Source organism: Hylobates moloch, unplaced genomic scaffold (genome assembly GCF_009828535.3).
Source record: "Hylobates moloch isolate HMO894 unplaced genomic scaffold, HMol_V3 SCAFFOLD_16, whole genome shotgun sequence".
Taxonomy (NCBI): domain Eukaryota; kingdom Metazoa; phylum Chordata; class Mammalia; order Primates; family Hylobatidae; genus Hylobates; species Hylobates moloch.
The window spans coordinates 13,418,008-13,437,432 of NW_026652291.1; the positions used below are offsets into that span (position 1 = coordinate 13,418,008).

General features: G+C 42.2%; 1 protein-coding gene across 2 annotated transcripts in view; it reads left to right on the forward strand.

Moving 5' to 3' along the window:
• Positions 1-11,422, forward strand: part of ATXN3 (ataxin 3) — a 51,863-nt gene extending 40,441 nt beyond the window's left edge. For both annotated transcript variants that reach the window (XM_032179844.2, XM_032179845.2), the window contains one exon: positions 5,589-11,422. In XM_032179844.2, the coding sequence (XP_032035735.1) occupies positions 5,589-5,698 (110 nt within the window). In that variant the 3' untranslated portion in view covers positions 5,699-11,422. The remainder of the gene's footprint in view (positions 1-5,588) is intronic.
• Positions 11,423-19,425: the final 8,003 nt, after the last annotated feature.

The following is a 19,425-nucleotide window of genomic DNA, read 5'->3' on the forward strand; positions in this document are numbered from 1 at the left end:
GTCACAGGGAAATGCACAATAAAACCACAATGAGATACCACGGCACCCCTGTAGGTATGGCTTAATGAAGAAATAAAACCGACAATACCAAGTGTTGGCAAGGATCCAAGCAGCTGAGACTCATATACCGTTAATGGGAATGTAAAAGTGTACAGCTTTGGAAAACAGTTTGGCATTTTTTTGATAAATATATACTTCGCCATGTGATCCAGCAGTCCCAATCATGTATATATAACCAAGAGAAAAGAAAACTTAGTTTCACATAAAAACTTTTTTCAAATGCTTATAGCTGGCCAGGTATGGTGGCCCATGCCTGTAATCCCAGCACTTTGGGAGGCTAAGGTTGGTGGATCACCTGAGGTCAAGAGTTCGAGACCAGCCTGGCCAACATGGCAAAACCTCATCTCTACTTAAAATACAAAAATTAGCCAGGCATGATGGCGGGCACCTGTAGTCCCAGCTATTCAGGAGGCTGAGGCAGGAGAATCTCGTGAACCTGAGAGGCAGAGGTTGCAGTGAGCCGAGATTGTGCCACTCTACTCCAGCCTGGGTGACAGAGCAAGACTCTGTCTCAAACAAAACAAAACAAAACAAAACAAAAGGGCTGGACACGGTGGCTTACGCCTGTTATCCTGGCACTTTGGGAGGCCGACGCCAGTGGATCACCTGAGGTTAGGAGTTCGAGACCAGCCTGGCCAACATAGTGAAACCCCATCTCTACTAAAAATACAAAAATTTGCTGGGCGTGATGGTGGGCACCTGTAATCCCAGGAGGCTGAGGCAGGAGAATCACTTGAACCCGGGAGGCAGAGGTTGCAGTGAGCCGAGATTGTGCCATTGAACTCCAGCCTGGGTGACAAGACTGAAACTTCACCTCAAAAAAAAAAAAGATTATAGCATCTTTATTCATCATTGCCCAAAATTACAAACTGCGTAAATGTAGACCTTCATTTAGTTAATGAATACACAAACTGTGGTATATCCAAACAATTGAATAATAAAAGGGATGAACTGGTACTTTTTTCTATTCCTCCTGTTTAAGTACAGCCAAAACACCTCAACATTTGTATGAAACATGAGCTGGGCCGGGTGCGGTGGCTCACACGTGTAATCCCAGCACTTTGGGAGGCTGAGGCGGGTGGATCACCTGAAGCTGGGAGTTCAAGACCAGCCTGACCAACGTGGCGAAACCCTGTCTCTACTGAAAATAACAAAATTAGTCGGGCATGGTCGCACATGCCTGTAATCCCAGCTACTTGGGAGGCTGAGGCAGGAGAATTGCTTGATCCTGGGAAGCGGAAGTTGCAGTGAGCTGCGATTGCACTATTGCACTCCAGCCTGGGCAACAAGAGCAAAACTCTGTCTCAAAAAGGAAAAAAAACATGAAGCTGAATCTCAAAGTCAGAGAGAAGACAGACTGGCTAGGGACCTTGGAACCAGAGGAGCAGCGTGGTGGGGAGTGGCCTGGATTTTCTTTTTGCCTCTTTTTTCCTGGACTTGGTGCTGGAGAAGCTATGGGCTCAGACCAAGAGAAAACCCCATGAAAAGCCTGCTCTCTCTAGTCAAAAGAGGCAGCCTAGCAAGACAAAAACTTTTAGATAATAAGCACTTAGACTCCAGTCAAACAGAACAGAATAAACTGGCCCCATTCACCCCTGTCAGCAAAGGCCAAGTGGGAGCCAAGATATGTACCCCAACCTGGAAGTCATAAGGTACACGTCTCCCCTTTCCCAGCCAAGGTGGTGTCAGAGAAGGCTGACTGGGGAGCTGGGGTTTTCATTCCCTCCAGGAGGTGATAACACTCCTTTCCCACGGTGTCAGCGGTCACAGGGAGCCTGAACTTTCACCCAATAATACATAGGCATCTCTCTGGCTCCTATGTGGGTGATATTGGAGAAGAGGCCTAGTAGAGAATCCAGACTGTTGCTGACACCCAGCAGTAACAAGGACACCTCCACAATGTCTGTGGAGGCCACGTGGAGATCAGTAACAAGGCACTCCTCTCCCTCCCAGTCAGAGAGATGTCAGTGGAGGACTAGGGGGCTAGGACTCCCATGGGCGTTCAGCAATAATCCCCATGACCACCACTCCGTGTCATCACAGGCCTTGAAGAAACCTGGACTTTCACTCCCCTCTGGTTGTAGCGAGGTGGCACTCCCTTTTCCCTGCTGCCAGTGCTGTGTCAGAGGAGACTTGCTAAATTGGAAGATAAATAAGATTCACATTCTCATAACATAATACCCCAAATTTTCAAGATTTAATTGAAAATCACTAAGCTGGGCATGGTGGCTCACACCTGTAATCCCAGCACTTTGGGAGGCCGAGGTGGGCCGAACACTTAAGGTCAGGAGTTCAAGACCAGCCTGGCCAACATGGTGAAACCCTATCTCTAGTAAAAATACAAAAATTAGCCGGGCATGGTGGCGCACGCCTGTAATCCAAGCTACTGGGGAGGCTGAGGCAGGAGAATCAACTGGAACCTGGGAGACGGAGGTTGCAGTGATCCAAGATGGCACTAGTGTACTCCAGCCTGGGCAACAGAGCAAGACTCCATCTAAATTCGTGTCATGGAGTCCCAGAAGGAGATGAGAAAGAGGGTGGGGCTAAAAAAAATTGGAGGAAGAAGTCATGGCTGAAAATTTCCCAAATTTGGCAAAAGTCAGAAACCTACAGATTGAAAAAGCTGAATGAAGCTCAAATATGATAAACTCAAAGAAATTCACACAGAGACCCATTATAGTCAGATTTCTGAACACTGCAGACAAAAAATGAAGATCTTGAAATTAGCAAGAAATGACCTTACCTACAGCAATTTGAATGACAGCAGATTACCTATCAGAGATCATAAAGGCCAGAAGGAAGGGGTACATACAACATTTTTTCTAGTGCTGAAAGAAAAAAGCTCTAGGCTGGGCATGGTGGCTCACACCTGCAATCCCAGCACTTTTGGAGGCGAGGCAGGCAGATCACCTGAAGTCAGGAGTTCGAGACCAGCCTGGTCAACATGGGGAAACCCTGTCTCTACTAAAAATATAAAAATTAGCTGGGTGTGGTGGCACGCACCTGTAATCTAGCTACTTGGGAGGCTGAGGCAGGGGAATCGCTTGAACCTGGGAGGCAAAGGTTGCAGTGAGTCAAGGTCGTGCCACTACACTCCAGCCTGGGCAGTTGAGCGAGACTCCATCTCAAAAAAAAAAAAAAAATATATATATATATATATATATATCTGGGTTTGGTGGTGGGCGCCTATAGTCCCAGCTCCTCTGGAGGCTGAGGCAAGAGAATTGCTTGAACCCAGGAGGTGGAGGTTGCAGTGAGCCAAGTTCATGCCACTGTACTCCAGCCTGGGTGACAGAGCGAGACCTTGTCTCAAAAAAAAAAAAAAAACCAAGAAAAAAACTCTAAACCCAGAATTACATATCCAGTGAAATATCCTTCAGGAATGAAGGGAAAATTAACAATTTGTCTTCAGCTGACCTACCCTAAAAGAATGGCTAGAAGAATTTCTCTAAACAGAAAAGAAATGATAAAAGAAGTAATTTTGGAACATCAGGAAGGAAGAAAGAACAATAAAAAGAGTAAAATATGGGTAAACACAATAGACTTCCCCCTCCTTTTGAATTTTCTAAATTGTATGATGGTTGAAGCAAGAATTATAGCACTGGTTTGGTTTTCAGTATATATACTGGAAATACTTAAGGCAATTATGTTACAAATGAAGGAGGGTCAAAGGATATAAAGGGAGGTAACCCCTCTATATTTCTTTTGTACTGATGCAGGTACTTTGGAAAATAATTTCACTATTTGTTTAAAAATTGAACATACCCTGACCATATGACATAGCATCTATACTCCTGGGCATTTATCCCAGAAAAACAGAAATTTTATTACTATTTTTTTTTTTAGTATCACACTCTAAGTGCTGTAATACTAGCACTTAGGGAGGCCGACACAGGCAGATTGCTTCAGCCCAGGAGTTCAAGACCAGCCTGGGCAATGCTGCACAGTCAAAAAAGAAAAACAAACATTTAGAAAACTATTTTAAAAGTCTTTAATTGCTGAATGCCTCTTTGGCTAGTATTTGGAAGATCATCATCATTATTATTTTTCTTTTTTAGGCAGAGTCTCGCTCTGTCACCCAGGCTGGAGTGCAGTGGCGCAATCTTGGCTCACTGCAACCTCTGCCTCCCGGGTTCACGCCATTCTCCTGCCTCAGCCTCCCGAGTAGCTGGGACTACAGGCGTGTGCCACCACGCCCGGCTAATTTTTTGTATTTTTAGTAGAGATGGGGTTTCACTGTGTTAGTCAGGATGGTCTGCATCTCCTGACCTTGTGATCCGCCCGCCTCAGCTTCCCAAAGTGCTGGGATTACAGGCGTGAGCCACTGTGCCCAGCCTGGAAGATCATTATTTAGTCCTACAACTGACGCATTGTTCCACTGACGCAATTGCCCAGGCTGGTCTTGAACTCCTGGGCTCAAGCCATCTGCCTGCCTCGGCCTCCCTAAGTGCTAGTATTACAGGCTTGAGCCACTGTTCCCAGCCAAAAATAGAAATTTGTATTCTCACAAAAACATGTCCATGAATGTTTATAGCAGCTTTACTTGTCATAATCAAAAACTGGAAACAACCAAAATGTCCTACAGTGAAACAAGCTGTAGTACATCCATAGCATGTAATGCTCTACTGTCAGGATTAAAAAGAAACCAACTGTTGGCACAGGCAGCACCGTGGCTGGATCTCAGGGGCATTATGCTGAGTGCAAAAAAGCCTCAAAGGGTCTTACGCTGTATGATTCCATTTGTTCAACATTCTAAAAATGACAGCTGTATAGAGATAGAGAACATATTAATGGTTGCCACTAGTTAGAGAAAGTGGGTGAAAGAGAGGTGGGTGGGAATATAAATCGATAGGAGGGAGATCTTTGTGGTATTATAACACTTCTATGTCTTGATTGTAGTGGTGGTGGTTACATGAATATACATGTGTGATAAAATGCCATGTAGAACTACATATAACATTGTGCCAATGTCAATATCTAGGTTTTAGTTTGATCTTTAGTTACATAAGATGTAACTATTGGGTGAAATTGGGCAAAAGAGTACACGAAACCTCTCTGAAATATCTTTGCAACTTCCTTTGAATTGACAGTTCTTTCAAAATAGAAAGTTGGGTTTTTGTAAATACATGAATCGTTGATATACACAACAAATCTCAAATGCATTATGCTACGTGAAAGAAGCCATATTCCAAAGGCTACATATCTACTGATGCCTTTTATATGACATGCAGGGAAAGATAAAACTGTCGGACAGAGAGTATACTGGTGGCTATCTGGGATTAGGAATTGGGGATTGACCACAAAGGGGCAGCATGAGGGAATTTTCTGGGGCAATGGAATGGTTGTATATCTTAACGGTGTATTTGTCAAAATATATAGAACCATAAAAGTAAATTTTGGTTTATATGTATTAAATCAAAAAAAGAAACTCGTGCTCAAATAGAAAAACATTTTCTGAGAGTTTACCTTTTGATGACTTTGAGAATTTTCTGGAAATTTTAAACAAATGTGGTTTTGTTTCCCAACAGGTGATGCTATGAGTGAAGAAGACATGCTTCAGGCAGCTGTGACCATGTCTTTAGAAACTGTCAGAAATGATTTGAAAACAGAAGGAAAAAATAATACGTTTACAAAATAATTTAGATATTCATACTTTCCAACATTACAGCATAGGGTCCACTTTGGTACTGTGTCAAAGAGATGAGGAAATAAGACTTTTAGTGGTTTGCAAACAAAATGATGGGAAAGTGGAACAATGCGTCAGTTGTAGGACTAAATAATGATCTTCCAAATATTAGCCAAAGAGGCGTTCAGCAATTAAAGACATTTAAAATAGTTTTCTAAATGTTTCTTTTTCTTTTTTAAGTGTGCAATATCTAACATATCTAAAGTTAGGGCATTTTTCTTGGATCTTTTTGCAGACCAGCTAATTAGCTCTTGCCTCAGGCTTTTTCCATATGGTTTGTTTTCCTTTTCTCTCTTGTAGGTAATTTGGCTCACATCATGTAATAGTGGCTTTCATTTCTTATTAACCAAATTAACCTTTCAGGAAAGTATCTCTAGTCTGTGTTGATAATAGTAATGGTTCTAGAAGGATGAACGGTTCTCCCTTCAACTGTATACCGTGTGCTCCAGTGTTTTCTTGTGTTGTTTTCTCTGATCACAACTTTTCTGCTACCTGGTTTTCATTATTTTCCCACAATTCTTTTGAAAGATGGCAATCTTTTCTGAGGTTTAGCATTTAAGCCCTACGATGGGATCATTATTTCATGACTGGTGCATTCCTAAACTCTGAAATCAGCCCTGCACAAGTACTTGAGAATAAATGTGCATTTTTTAAAATGTGTGAGCATGTGCTTTCCCAGATGCTTTATGAATGTCTTTTCACTTATATCAAAACCTTACAGCTTTGTTGCAACCCCTTCTTCCCGCGCCTTATTTTTTCCTTTTTTCTCCAATTGGGAAAACTAGGAGAAGCATAGTAAGCAGGCAAGTCTCCTTCTGTTAGAAGACTAAACGTATGTACCCACCATGAATGTATGATACATGAAATTTGGCCTTCAATTTTAATAGCAGTTTTATTTTATTTTTTCTCCTATGACTGGAGCTTTCTGTTCTCTTTACAGTTGAGTCATGGAATATAGGTGTCTGCTTCACATCTTTTAGTAGGTATAGCTTATCAAAGATGGTGATCTGGAACATGAAAATAATTTACTAATGAAAATATGTTTAAATTTATACTGTGATTTGACACTTGCATCCTGTTTAGATAGCTTAAGAACAATAGAAGTCACAGTACTTAGTGGGTCTGTAAATAAGAAAGTCCATAGTTTTGATAAATATTCTCTTTAATTGAGATGTACAGAGAGTTTCTTGCTGGGTCAATAAGGTAGTATCATTTTGGTGAAAACCATGTCTCTGAAATTGATGTTTTAGTTTCTGTGTTCCCTATCCCTCATTCTCCATCTCCCCTTTTGAAGCTCTTTTGAATGTTGAATTGTTCATAAGCTAAAATCCAAGAAATTTCAGCTGACAACTTCGAAAATTAAAATATGGTATATTGCCCTCCTGGTGTGTGGCGCACACATTTTATCAGGGAAAGTTTTTTGATCTAGGATTTATTGCTAACTAACTGAAAAGAGAAAAAATATCTTTTATTTATGATTATAAAATAGTTTTTTCTTGGATATAACAGATTTTTTAAGTCATTTTGTGCCAATCAGTTTTCTGAAGTTTCCCTTACACAAAGGGATAGCTTTATTTTAAAATCTAAAGTTTTCTTTTAATAGTTAAAAATGTTTCAGAAGAATTATAAAACTTTAAAACTGCAAGGGATGTTGGAATTTACTACTACTTCCTCAAGATTTAAAAAGCTAAATATTTTAAGACTGAACATTTATGTTAATTATTACCAGTGTGTTAGTCATATTTTCCATGGATATTTGTTCATTACCTTTTTCCATTGAAAAGTTAAAGTAAACTTTTCATACACTTGAATTGATGAGCTACCTAATATAAAAATGAGAAAACCAATATGCATTTTAAAGTTTTAACTTTAGATTATAAAGTTCATATATACCCTAGTTAAAGCACTTAAGAAAATATGGCATGTTTGACTTTTAGTTGCTAGAGAGTTTTTTTTTGTTGTTTTTGTTTTTGTTTTTGTTTTTTTTGAGACGGAGTCTTGCTATGTCTCCCAGGCTGGAGGGCAGTGGCATGATCTCAACTCACTACAACTTCCACCTCCTGGGTTCAAGCAATTCTCTTGCCTCAGCCTCCAGAGTAGCTGGGATTACAGGCGCCCACCACCACACCTGGCAGATTTTTGTATTTTTGGTAGAGACACGGTTTCATCATGTTTGGCCAGGCTGGTCTTGAACTCCTGACCTCAGGTGATGCGCCTGCCTTGGCCTCCCAAAGTGCTGGGATTACAGGCATGAGCCACTGCGCCTGGCCAGCTAGAGAGTTTTTAAAGCGGAGCTGAGCACACACTGGATGCGTTTGAATGTGTTTGTGTAGTTTGTTGTGAAATTGTTACATTTAGCAGGCAGATCCAGAATCACTAGTGAACTGCCATCTTGGTGGGGTTGGCTTAAATTTAATTGAATGTTTAGATTCCATTTCTTAATTGATTGGCCAGTATGAAAAGATGCCAGTGCAAGTAACCATAGTATCAAAAAAGTTAAAAGTTATGCAAAGCTGTAGTTCATACATCAGTTACTGCCATTTACTGTAAACCACCTGCAAGAAAGTCAGGAACAACTAAATTCACAAGAACTGTCCTGCTAAGAAGTGTATTAAAGATTTCCATTTTGTTTTACTAATTGGGAACATCTTAATGTTTAATATTTAAACTATTGGTATCATTTTTCTAATGTATAATTTGTATTACTGGGATCAAGTATGTACAGTGGTGATGCTAGTAGAAGTTTAAGTAAGCCTTGGAAATACCACTTTCATATTTTCAGATGTCATGGATTTAATGAGTAATTTATGTTTTTAAAATTCAGAATAGTTAATCTCTGATCTAAAACCATCAATCTATGTTTTTTACGTTAATCATATACATATTTCAGTAATATAAACTGTTTGAAAAGGCTGCTGCAGGTAAACTCTATACTAAGATCTTGGCCAAATAATTTACAATTCACAGAATATTTTATTTAAGGTGGTGCTTTTTTTTTTCGTCCTTAAAACTTGATTTTTCTTAAGGCTTTATTCATGATGCCAAAGTAAATGAGGAAGAAAACTCAAAACCAGTTGAGTATCATTGCAGACAAAACTACCAGTAGTCTCTATTGTTTCATTTAATATTAAGTTGAATAAAATAAATTTTATTTCAGTCAGAGCCTAAATCACATTTTGAATGTCTGAATTTTTGATACTATTTTTGAAATCGTGCTAGTGCCGGCTGGGCGTGGTAGCTCACGCCTGTAATCCCAGCATTTTGGGAGGCCAAAGCGGGTGGATCACGAGGTCAGGAGTTCAAGACCAGCTTGGCCAAGATGGTGAGACCCCCGTCTGTACTAAAAACTACAAAAATTAGCCGGTCTCGGTGGCAGGTGCCTGTAATCCCAGCTACGAGGCAGGAGAATCGCTTGAACCCTGGCGGCAGAGGTTGCAGTGAGCCGAGATGGTGCCACTGCACTCTAGGCCTGGGCAACAGAGTGAGACTCTGTCTCAAAAAAAAAAAAAAAAAAAAAATCATGCTAGTGCCAAGAGCTACTAAATTCTTAAAACCAGCCCATTGGACCTGTACAGATAAAAAATAGATTCAGTGCATAATCAAAATATGATAATTTTAAAATCTTAAGTAGAAAAATAAATCTTGATGTTTTAAATTCTTAGGAGGATTCCATAATTAATATTGATGACCTCCCGGCTGGGCGCAGTGGCTCACGCCTGTAATCCCAGCAGTTCGGGAGGCTGAGGCGGGCGAATCAATTCAGGCCAGGAGTTCAAGACCAGTCTGGGCAACATGGTGAAACCTTGTCTCTACTAAAAATACAAAAATTAGCCGGGCGTGGTGGCACACACTTGTAATCCCAGCTACTCAGGAGGCTAAGAATCGCATGAACCTAGGAGGCAGAGGTTGCAGAGTGCCGAGGGCTCACCACTGCATTCCAGCTTGCGCAACAGAGTGAGACTCTGTCTCTGGAAAAAAAAAAAAACACACATATATATATATATGACTTCCTATTAAAAACTTTATCCCAGCCGGGCGCGGTGGCTCACGCCTGTAATCCCAACACTTTGGGAGGCTGAGGCAGGTGGATCACCTGAGGTCAGGAGTTCAAGACGAGCCTGGCCAACATGGTGAAACCCCATCTCTACTAAAAATACAAAAATTAGCCAGGTGTGGTGGCGGGCACCTGTAATCCCAGCTACTTGGGAGGCTGAGGCAGGAGAATCGTTTAAACCCAGGAGGTGGAGGTTGCAGTGAGCTGAGATCATGCCATTGCACCCTAGCCTGGACAACACGAGTGAACTCCGTCTTAAAGGTTTTTTTTTTTTTTTTTTTTTAAATCCGGAAACGAAGAGGCCTTGGGCCGCTATTTTCTTTTTCTTTCTTTTTTTTTTTTTTTTGAGACAGAGTCTAGCTCTGCTGCCCAGGCTGGAGTGCAATGGCACGATCTTGGCTCACTGCAACCTCCACCTCCTGGGTTCAAGCATTTCTCCTGCCTCAGCCTCCCAAGTACCTGGGATTACAGATACCTGCCACTACACCCGGCGAATATTTGTTTTTTTAGTAGAGACGGGTTTTTACGATGTTAGTCAGGCTGGTCTCAAACTCCTGACCTCAGGTGATCTGCCTGCCTTGGCCTCCCAAAGTGCTGGGATTACAGGTGCAGGCCACCATGCCTGGCCTCGGGCCACTGTTTTCAAAGTGAATTGTTTGTTGTATCGAGTCCTTAACAAGTATGGATATATGATATATGTGACCCTAATTAAGAAATACCAGATTGGATCAACTAATCATGTCAGCAATGTAAATAACTTTTTATTTTTCATATTCAAAATAAAAACTTTCTTTTATTCCTGGTCCCTTTATAACCAGCATCTTTTTGCTTTAAAAAATGAGCTGGCTTTGTATTTTTTTAAAGTCTTAAACATAATAAAAGTATTTTTGTTCAAATTTGCTTTCATGAATGAAGATTATTGACATCGTTGGTAAATTCTAGAATTTTGATTTTCGTTTTTTAATTTGAAGAAAATCTTTGCTATTTTTACTTTTTCCAAGTGGTCTGGCATTTTAAGAATTAGTGCTAATAACGTAACTTCTAAATTTGTCATAATTGGCATGTTTAATAGCATATCAAAAAACATTTTAAGCCTGTGGATTCATGGACAAAGCAATGAGAAACATTAGTGAAATATAAATGGATATTCCTGATGCCTTTATGGAGCTCTCACTTGTCTCTTGCATAGTTCAAGGAATGTTTTCGGAATTTTTTTAATGCTTTTTTTTTTGAAAGAGGAAAACATACAATTTAAATGTGATTAATTTTTACAACACTGGGCTATTAGAAATAACTTTTTAAAAATTACTGTTCTGTATAAATATTTGAAATTCAAGTACAGAAAATATCTGAAACAAAAAGCATTGTTGTTTGGCCATGATACAAGTGCACTGTGGCAGTGCCGCTTGCTCAGGACCTAGCCCCTGCAGCCCTTCTGTGTGTGCTCCCTCGTAAGTTCATTTGCTGTTATTACACACACAGGCCTTCCTGTCTGGTCATTAGAAAAGCCGGGCTTCCAAAGCACTGTTGAACGCTGAGGATTCTGTTGTTAGTGTGGATGTTCAATGAGTTGTATTTTAAATATCAAAGATTATTAAATAAAGATAATGTTTGCTTTTCTATTTCCTTTTGAATTTGTATTTATTGTTAATTCATAGCTATTCAAAGTATGATTAGAGCTGGGCTTGGTGGCTTGCATCTGCAATTCCAGCTACCCAGGAGGCAGAAGCAGGAGGATTGCTTGAGCCCAGGAGTTCGAGGCTGCAGTGAGCTATGATCTTGCCACTGAATTCTAGCCTGGGCGACAAAGCAGGAAAAAAGTATGGATGGAGGACCAGCAGCATCTGTATCACCTGTGAGTTTTTCAGAAATGCAGAGTTTCAGGCCACACTCGGACCTACTGAATCAGAATTTGCACTTTTTACAAGATCCCCAGGACACTAAAGTATAGAGTGAAGCTTGAGAAGCACTGGTGTATGGATTGTTCTTAACCAGCTGCAGTGATGAATATGAATAACGCAGGCCAGCACAGTCCGTTGATACTCTATTCCAGCTTACTGCCTGCCAAAAGGTCCATTATTACAGGATCCTCAGTCTTTTCCAAGAGAAGCTAAGAATTCCAAATTTTTATTTGAAATATATTTTTTAAATGTTTGCTCAACTGGCCCGGCGCCAGTGGCTCACACCTTTAATCCTAGCACTTTGAGAGGCCGAGGTAGAAGGATCACTTGACCCCAGGAGTTTGAGACCAGCCTGGGCAACATAAAGAGACCCCATCTCTATTAAAAAAAATAGAGACAGAATACTGCCTTAAAAAAATCATAAATGTTTGCTCAGTTGATTTTTAACGCTGAGGGCCAAACAAAGCACATTAGTAGCAATTTTCAAGTGCTGCTTTTCCTCATTTTATCCAACTCTGGACACCAGAATCCAAATGTAATGATTGTAATCCACCTAGACTGATTGAGGAATATATTGTCCTCAAATTTTATGAGGGTTGTCTATTCATTTTAGCTTTAATTAGGATTGGGCACAAATTTTGAAACATAGTAACATTACAGGACAGGGGGCCGATCCAGACCCCAAGAGAGGGTTCTTGGATCTTGTGCAAGAATGAATTCAGGGCAAGTCCATAAATTGAGAGCTAGTTCCTTAAGAAAGTAGAGGAATAAAAGAATGGCTACCCCATAGGCAGAGTAGCGCTGAGGGCTGCTGGTTGCCGCCCCCGCATCCCCCGCTTTTTTTTTTTTTTTTTTTTTAAAGCAGTCTCGCTGTGTCACCTGGCTGGAGTGCAGTGGCATGATCTCAGCTCACTGCAACCTCCGCCTCCCGGGTTCAAGCAATTCTCCTGCCTCAGCCTCCTGAGTAGCTGGGACTACAGGCATGCACCACCACGGCCAGCTAACTTTTGTATTTTTAGTAGAGACGGGGTTTCACCACGTTGGCCAGGAAGGTCTCGATCTCTTGACCTCGTGACCCACCCGCCTTGGCCTCCCAAAGTGCTGGGATGAACCACCTCACCTGGCTGGTTATTTCTTGATGATATGCTAAACAAGGGGTGGATTATTCATGCCTCCCCTTTTTAGACCATTTAGGGTAACTTCCTGGCATTGCCATGGCATTTGTCAGCTGTCATGGTGCTAATGGGAGTGTAGCAGTGAGGAGGACCACAGGTCACTTTCATCGCAATTTTGGCTTTTTCAGCCGGCTTCTTTACTGCAACCTGTTTTATCAGCAAGGTTTTTATGACCTGTATCTTACGCAGACCTTCTATCTCATCCTGTGACTTAGAATGCCTTAACCATCTGGGAATGCAGCCCAGTAGGTCTCGGCCTCATTTTACCCAGCCCCTATTCAAGATGGAGTTGCTCTGGTTCAAATGCCTCTGATATTTCCCTACTCCCTTTTATAAGAAAACCCTTAATCCTAAGGGTTGCAGAGGGATGAAGATCCATCTTCTGTAACTTCTTCAGGCTGAATAGGGGTGATGACATTCCTGCCTATGAGAGTCTCTTGTATTAGGGTAGAGAGGAGCTCAGTCAGTCAGTATGGCTCCCTATCCTTCCTCCCTTCCCCAGACCCTGACAACTGCCATTCTACTTTGTCTCTGATTCTAAGTATCTCCTATAAGTGGAATCATTCAGTATTTGTAGGGTTTTTTTGTGACTAGTGTATTTCACTTAGCATGTCAAGGTTCATCCATGTTGTAGCATACATCCGAATTTTCTTTTTAAAAACTGAATAATATTCCATTGTATGATATATGCAGATTTTGCTTATTCATTTATCCATCAAAACCAATAGCTTTTTTACATACCAGCAGTAACCTGGTTAAAAAAATAAGATGGAAAATACCAAGCCCGAAAATGTCAAATTCTTGAATACCAGACAGGTACTATAATCCAAGCTGAGCAGAGATGAATGGCCTTTGTCTCAGCCCTGAGCCACATGTCACTACATGGGCCCCAAGGAACTCTTCTTGTGCCCAGAGTCCTGCTAAGTCTTGTTCTTCACCCCTCTAAAGTGGCTCAAACTAGCGCAGCAGGCAAGGAGGGAGCAGATTCTATGCCACCTCCATTGCTTCCGTGCCTTCTCCAGATCCATTTTTTCCAAAAGCTGTGTTTGAATTCTGCACAGGGGCATTTCTGTCTCCAACACTGAAACCCCTTTTGCCAGACCCAGAGAAGATTTAACTGCCTTTTTTTTTTTGAGACAGGGCCTCGTTCTGTCGCCTAAGCTGGAGTGCAGTGGCACGATCTCGGCTCACGGCAACCTCTGCCTCCTGGGCTCAAGCAATTCTCTTGCCTCAGCCACGCGAATAGCTGGGATTACAGACATGGGCCACCACATCCAGCTAAGTTTTGTATTTTTAGTAGAGACGGGGTTTTGCCATGTTGCCCAGGCTGGTCTAGAACTTCTGAGCTCAGGTGATCCACCCGCCTCGGCCTCCCAAAGTTGTGGGATTACAGGCATGAGCCACCTAACCCAGCCAGATTTAACTGCTTTGAACCACTGTCTCACACATCTTCCAGGGGCTTCTAGTCAAATGCAGAGGATTAATAGTGTATAATTCTATTTACATAAGATCTTTGGAATAGTCAAACTCATAGAGACAGAAAGTAGAATGGTGGTTGCCGGGGGATGGTAGAGGGGAAAATTAGGAGTCGTTTAACGAGTATGGAGTTTCAGTTTGGGAAGATGAGAAAAGTTCTGGAGATGGACAGTTGTGATGGCTGCACAACAACGTGAATGTACTTAATGCCGGTGAACCATACAACCATTTAACAACTGAAAATGGTTACAAAATTTTGTGTTATATATATCTTATCACAATAAAAAATACAGAGGATTGATCACTATATTTGCTCCCTTCCAAAATCTCACCTAGGTTAAAGTAAAGAAAAATATATAAACCCACAAGAACACAGGGACCAGGAGAGGAGATGCATTCATTGGATTAGGTTTGGTTGTAAAAAAACAAAAACAAAAACAAAAACCTCCCCGGCACAGTGGCTCACACCTTGTAATCCCAGCACTTTGGAAGGCTGAGGCGGGCGGATCACGAGGTCAGGAGTTTGAGACCAGCCTGACCAACATGGTGAAACCTCATCTCTACTAAAAATACAAAAATTAGCTGGGCGTGGTGGCGTACACCTGTAATCCCAGCTACTGAAGTGGCTGAGACAGGAGAATCGCTTGAACCCGGGAGGTGGAGGTTGCAGTGAGCCGAGATCACACCACCACACTCCAGATTAGGTGACAGAGCAAGACTCCATCTCAAACAAAAACTAATATAACAGTGACTTTACATGCTATGGGTTTTTTTTTCTCCTCTCATCTTCAAGAAATGTGGAGACTGCCAGTCCAGGGATGATACAGCATTGCAGTGTCAGGAATCTGCTCTTTCTGCATAATTGTTACAGGAAAGGGGTCCTGATCCAGACCCCAAGAGAGGGTTCTTGAATTCAGGGCAAGTCCACAGTGCAAAGTGAAAGCAAGTTTATTAAGAAAGTAAAGGAATAAAAAATCGCTACTCCATAGACAGAGCAGCCCCGAGGGCTGCTGGTTGCCCATTTTTATGGTTATTTCTTGATATGCTAAACAAGGGGTGGATTATTCATGCCTCCCCTTTTTAGACCATATAGGGTAACTTCCTGATGTTGCCATGGCATTTGTAAACTGTCATGGTGCTGGTGGGGGCGTAGCACCGAGGAGGACCAGAGGTCACTCTTGTGGCCTTTTTGGGTTTGGTGGGTTTTGGCCAGCTCCTTTACTGCAACCTGTTTTATCGGCAAGGACTTTATGACCTGTATTTTGTGTTTACCTTGTATCTCATCCTGTGACTTAGAATGCCTTAACCGTCTGCGAATGCAGCCCAGTAGGTTTCAGCCTCATTTTACCCAGCTCCTATTCAAGATGGAGTTGCGGCCGGGCGCGGTGGTTCATGCCTGTAATCCCAGCACTTTGGGAGGTTGAGGCGGGTGGATCACGAGGTCAAGAGTTCAAGACCAGCCTGGCCAACATGGCAAAACCCCGTCTCTACTAAAAATACAAAAATTAGCTGGGCGTGGTTGGCGTGCGCCTATTATGCCAGCTACTTGGGAGGCTGATGCAGGAGAATCACTTGGACCTGGGAGGCGGAGGTTGCAGTGAGCAGAGATCGCGCCATGCACTCCAGCCTGGATGACACAGCAAGACTCCATCTTGGGAGAAAAAAAAAAAAAACAAGATGGAGTTGCTCTGGTTTACAGGCCTCTGACATAATGGCTTTATGTACATGGCTTCCATGGCTAAGGTCAGCTCATGGATCTAATATGGCTGTGTTGGTGCTCATGTTGCAGCCCAGCAATCAGAAAGAGAAAGGAGGCCGGGTTTGGTGGCTTATACCTGTCATCCCAGCACTTCGGGAGGCCAAGGCGGGAGGATCACATGAGCCCATGAGTTTGAGACCAGCTTGAGCAACACAGGGAGACCTCATCTCTACAAGAAATAAAAATAAATTAGTTGGGTGTGGTGGCATGCACCTGTGGTCCCAGCTATTCGGGAGGCTGAGGTGAGAGGATACCTTGAGCCTGGAGGTTTGAGGCTGCAGTGAGCTATGATCGCACCACTGCACTCCAGCCTGGGCAACAGAGTGAGACCCCATCTCAAGTAATTGGAAAAAAAAAAAAAAAAGAGGAGGGCAGAAAAAGGCTATGTACCTTTTCTTTCGGGTTACCTTCTCAAAGTTGTGCATACCACTTTCGTTTACATTACATTGGCCAGAAGTTGACAACTACTAGCTACGAGATGGTTTTTATTCTGGGTTGCCATGCACCTTTTGAGTACCCTACAGGCAGATCCTGAGATGATGATTCCTGTGAAAATGATTATTTACTTATTTAATTAATTTATTTTGAGATGGAGTCTCACTCTGTCACCCAGGCTGGAGATCAGTAGCGTGATCTCGGCTCACTGCAACCTCTGCCTCCCAGGTTCAAGCAATTCTCCTGCCTCAGTCTCCCAAGTAGCTGGGACTACAGGCATGCGCCACCATGCCCGGCTTTTTTGTACTTTTAGTAGAGACGGGGTTTCACTATGTTGGCCAGGCTGATCTCGAACTCCTGACCTCAGGTGATCTGCCCGCCTCGGCCTCCCAAAGTGCTGGGATTACAGGCGTGAGCCACTGTGCCTGGCCGAAAATGATTTTTTTTTAAAGTGTTCCAGGAGGAAATGGAAAGGGCATAGGGGAGTAAGACAGTGGAAATAGGAAAGGAAGGAAGCCAAGCAAGGGGATCCTATCAAGCAAAGCCTCAGTCCTGCAGACAGTCCAGAGGCAGGATATTCACATCTTAGAGTTGTCCACAACAGAACAGGCAAGCTGCATAATTTTAAACTCTGGCTGAATAAGGTTGCGTTTCAGCTCTCTGGGCACCTGGAAAGTATGGGCTCCAGTAACCTGGAGGCAGTCTGCTGACTGCTGGCTGGTGTGCACCAAAGTGGTAAAGAGATGAGGGGGTGCAATATGGGCACTGGCATCTTGGCTGTCATGCATCCAGGTAAAAAGTGGAGGCTCAATTACTATATATGAAGGGGAGAACAGACTTCGGGGAACAATTAGCAGTCATTTCCAGGTGAGACAACAACAGAAGAGAAATGCGAATTTTTTTTTTTTTTTTTTTTTTTTTTTTTGAGATGGAGTTTCGCTCTTGTTGCCCAGGCTGGAGTACAATGGCGCTATCTCCGGCTCACCACAACCTCCGCCTCCTGGGTTCAAGTGATTCTCCTACCTCAGCCTCCAGAGCAGCTGAGATTACAGGCCACCACACCCAGCTAATTTTGTATTTTTAGTAGAGACGGGGTTTCCCCATGTTGGTCAGGGTGGTCTTGAACTCCCAACCTCGGGTGATCCGCCCGCCTCAGCCTCCCAAAGTGCTGGGATTACAGGCATGATCCACCGCACCCGGCAAGAGATGCGAACTTTTTTTTGTTTTTTGGAAGATGACAATTTGATGCAGGAATGAGCAGAACCAGGAAGCTGAATACTGAGTGTTAAAGAGTTCCTAGCAATATGCAGGAAAGGAAAGCAACAAGTATCCTGGGAGGTGGGGGTTAGATGTAGACTGAAATCAGGAGGTGTGGTTAAAACTCTTTGAAAGAGGCTGGGTGCGGTGGCTCACGTAATCCCAGCACTTTGGGAGGCCAAGGCGGGTGTATCATGAGGTCAGGAGTTCAAGACCAGCCTGACCAACATGTGAAACCCCGCCTCTACTAAAAATACAAAAATTAGCCGGGCATGGTGGTACATGCCTGTAATCCCAGCTACTAAGGAGGCTAAGGCAGGAGAATCGCTTGAACCTGGGAGGCGAAGGTTGCAGTGAGCCGAGATCATGCCATTGGACTCCAGCCTGGGCGACAGAGAGAGATCCCATCTCAAAAACAAAAAAAAAAAAGAAAAAGAAAAAGAAAAAGGAAAAAAGAAACAGCAGATTCCCTAGAGAGGAGACATTCATCACTAAAAAAAAAAAAAAAAAAAAAAAATTAAAATAATTCGCAGAAGTAAAAGCCTTTTTTGAAAGGGCTCAGGGTGCCCAGCATAATGTATGAAACAAATGCAAACCCACATCAAAGCACACCATTATTAATTTCAGAGCATCAGAAATAAAGAGAAGATCTGACAAGCTTCTTGGAAGAAAACAAGGCACAGAGAATAATCAGAGGAGAGTAGAGCAGGAAAACAGGGTCCTGGGTAGAGAGAACTGAGTCTAACCAATTGATAGAATTCTTGATGTTTTGTTGAAAACAGAAGCACTTCACAATTCTCTTGGTAAGTTTTAGAAAGATTCTGTAGTAATGGAAAATTGTGCAAATTTAAAAAATGGAATCTGTTAACTTCAGGAAGAACAAAAGGTAGAAAAATCAAGGCAATATAATCTTGGTACAACATTTGACTTACCTGCAATGAATAAGACTTACATAGTCATATAAGGTAAACACTGATTACTTACTTTACCAATAATTATGATATCACCATATTGAAAGCCCGGAAGGAAGGGAAATAAAGGGAAATACAAGAGTGCTAAATCTTTTATTTTTTCAATAAGTTGGTAATGTCTAAAATTAACAAGAAAATGGCAATCATAAGCCTAATGCTTAGAAATTCAGAAAAATATCAGACTAAATTTTAAAGTCTACTTTAAATTGAGGTTTTGCTTTATAGTTGCATAAATAAATTCATTTTGATGGTTTTCTCAGAACAGATGAACTGGCTGGGTGCGGTGGTTCATGCCTGTAATCTTAGCAATTTGGGAGGCCAAGGCAGATGGCTCACTTGAGGTCAGGAGTTCGAGACCAGCCAAAAAATTAGCTGGGCGTGGTGGTGCACGCTTGTAATCCCAGCTACTCAGGAGGCTGAGGCAGGAGAATCGCTTGAACCTGGGAGGCGGAGGTTGCAGTGAGCCAAGATGGAACGACTGCACTCCAGCCTGGGTGACAGAGTGAGACTCCGTCTCAAAAACAAAAAACAAAAAACAAAAAACACAAAACAGATGAACTGTTTTCCTTTGAGGAATATTGATGATCCCACTGCTTGAGTAATGGAAACCAGCTTGCAGCTGATAGTTATTTTTTGTCTTTTTTTCCTGTT